This window comes from Calidris pugnax, unplaced genomic scaffold, assembly GCF_001431845.1.
Source record: "Calidris pugnax isolate Ruff unplaced genomic scaffold, ASM143184v1 scaffold425, whole genome shotgun sequence".
Classification (NCBI taxonomy): Eukaryota; Metazoa; Chordata; class Aves; order Charadriiformes; family Scolopacidae; genus Calidris; species Calidris pugnax.
The window spans coordinates 62557-63010 of NW_015091137.1; the positions used below are offsets into that span (position 1 = coordinate 62557).

At 78.6% G+C, this 454-nt stretch overlaps 1 protein-coding gene across 1 annotated transcript in view; it reads right to left on the reverse strand.

Annotated features, from left to right (window-relative positions):
* Nucleotides 1-157, reverse strand: part of LOC106897738 (chromosome unknown open reading frame, human C19orf24) — a 3768-nt gene extending 3611 nt beyond the window's left edge. Inside the window, exon 1 of the mRNA XM_014958560.1 lies at nucleotides 31-157. Within this exon, the coding sequence (XP_014814046.1) occupies nucleotides 31-157 (127 nt within the window). The remainder of the gene's footprint in view (nucleotides 1-30) is intronic.
* Nucleotides 158-454: the final 297 nt, after the last annotated feature.

Sequence of the window (454 nt, forward strand, 5' to 3'; positions counted from 1 at the left end):
CCGGCGTCGGGTCCGGCCGCGTCCCGTTACCCGCCGCCGGCCGCGCCGCCTCCGTGCCGTTGAGCGGGCTCGGGGCGGCCGAAGGAGCGGGCTCGGCGGCCCGGGCGGCGTGCAGGAGGAGAAGGAGGAGGAGGCAGAGGGGCTCCGGCCGCAGCATGGCCGGGCCGGGATGAGCGGGGCCTCGGCGGGGCGGCGGCGGGACGGTGCGGCGCGGAGCAGGCCCCGGCCGGGCCCGGCGGAGCCGCACGGTGCGTTCCGGGGCAGCGCCGTTCCGGGCCGGCCCTGCCCGCGCAGCCGCCGCCGATCCCCCTCAGAAGGCCAGGTCTCCCTCAGGGGCGCCATTCCCTGCTCCCAACACCCGCCGCAGCCTCCTCGGGGCCGCCCTCTCTCCCTCGAGGCCACCATTTCCCCCTCAAGGCAAGACTCCCTCCCTCAGGGCCGCCATTTTCCCCTC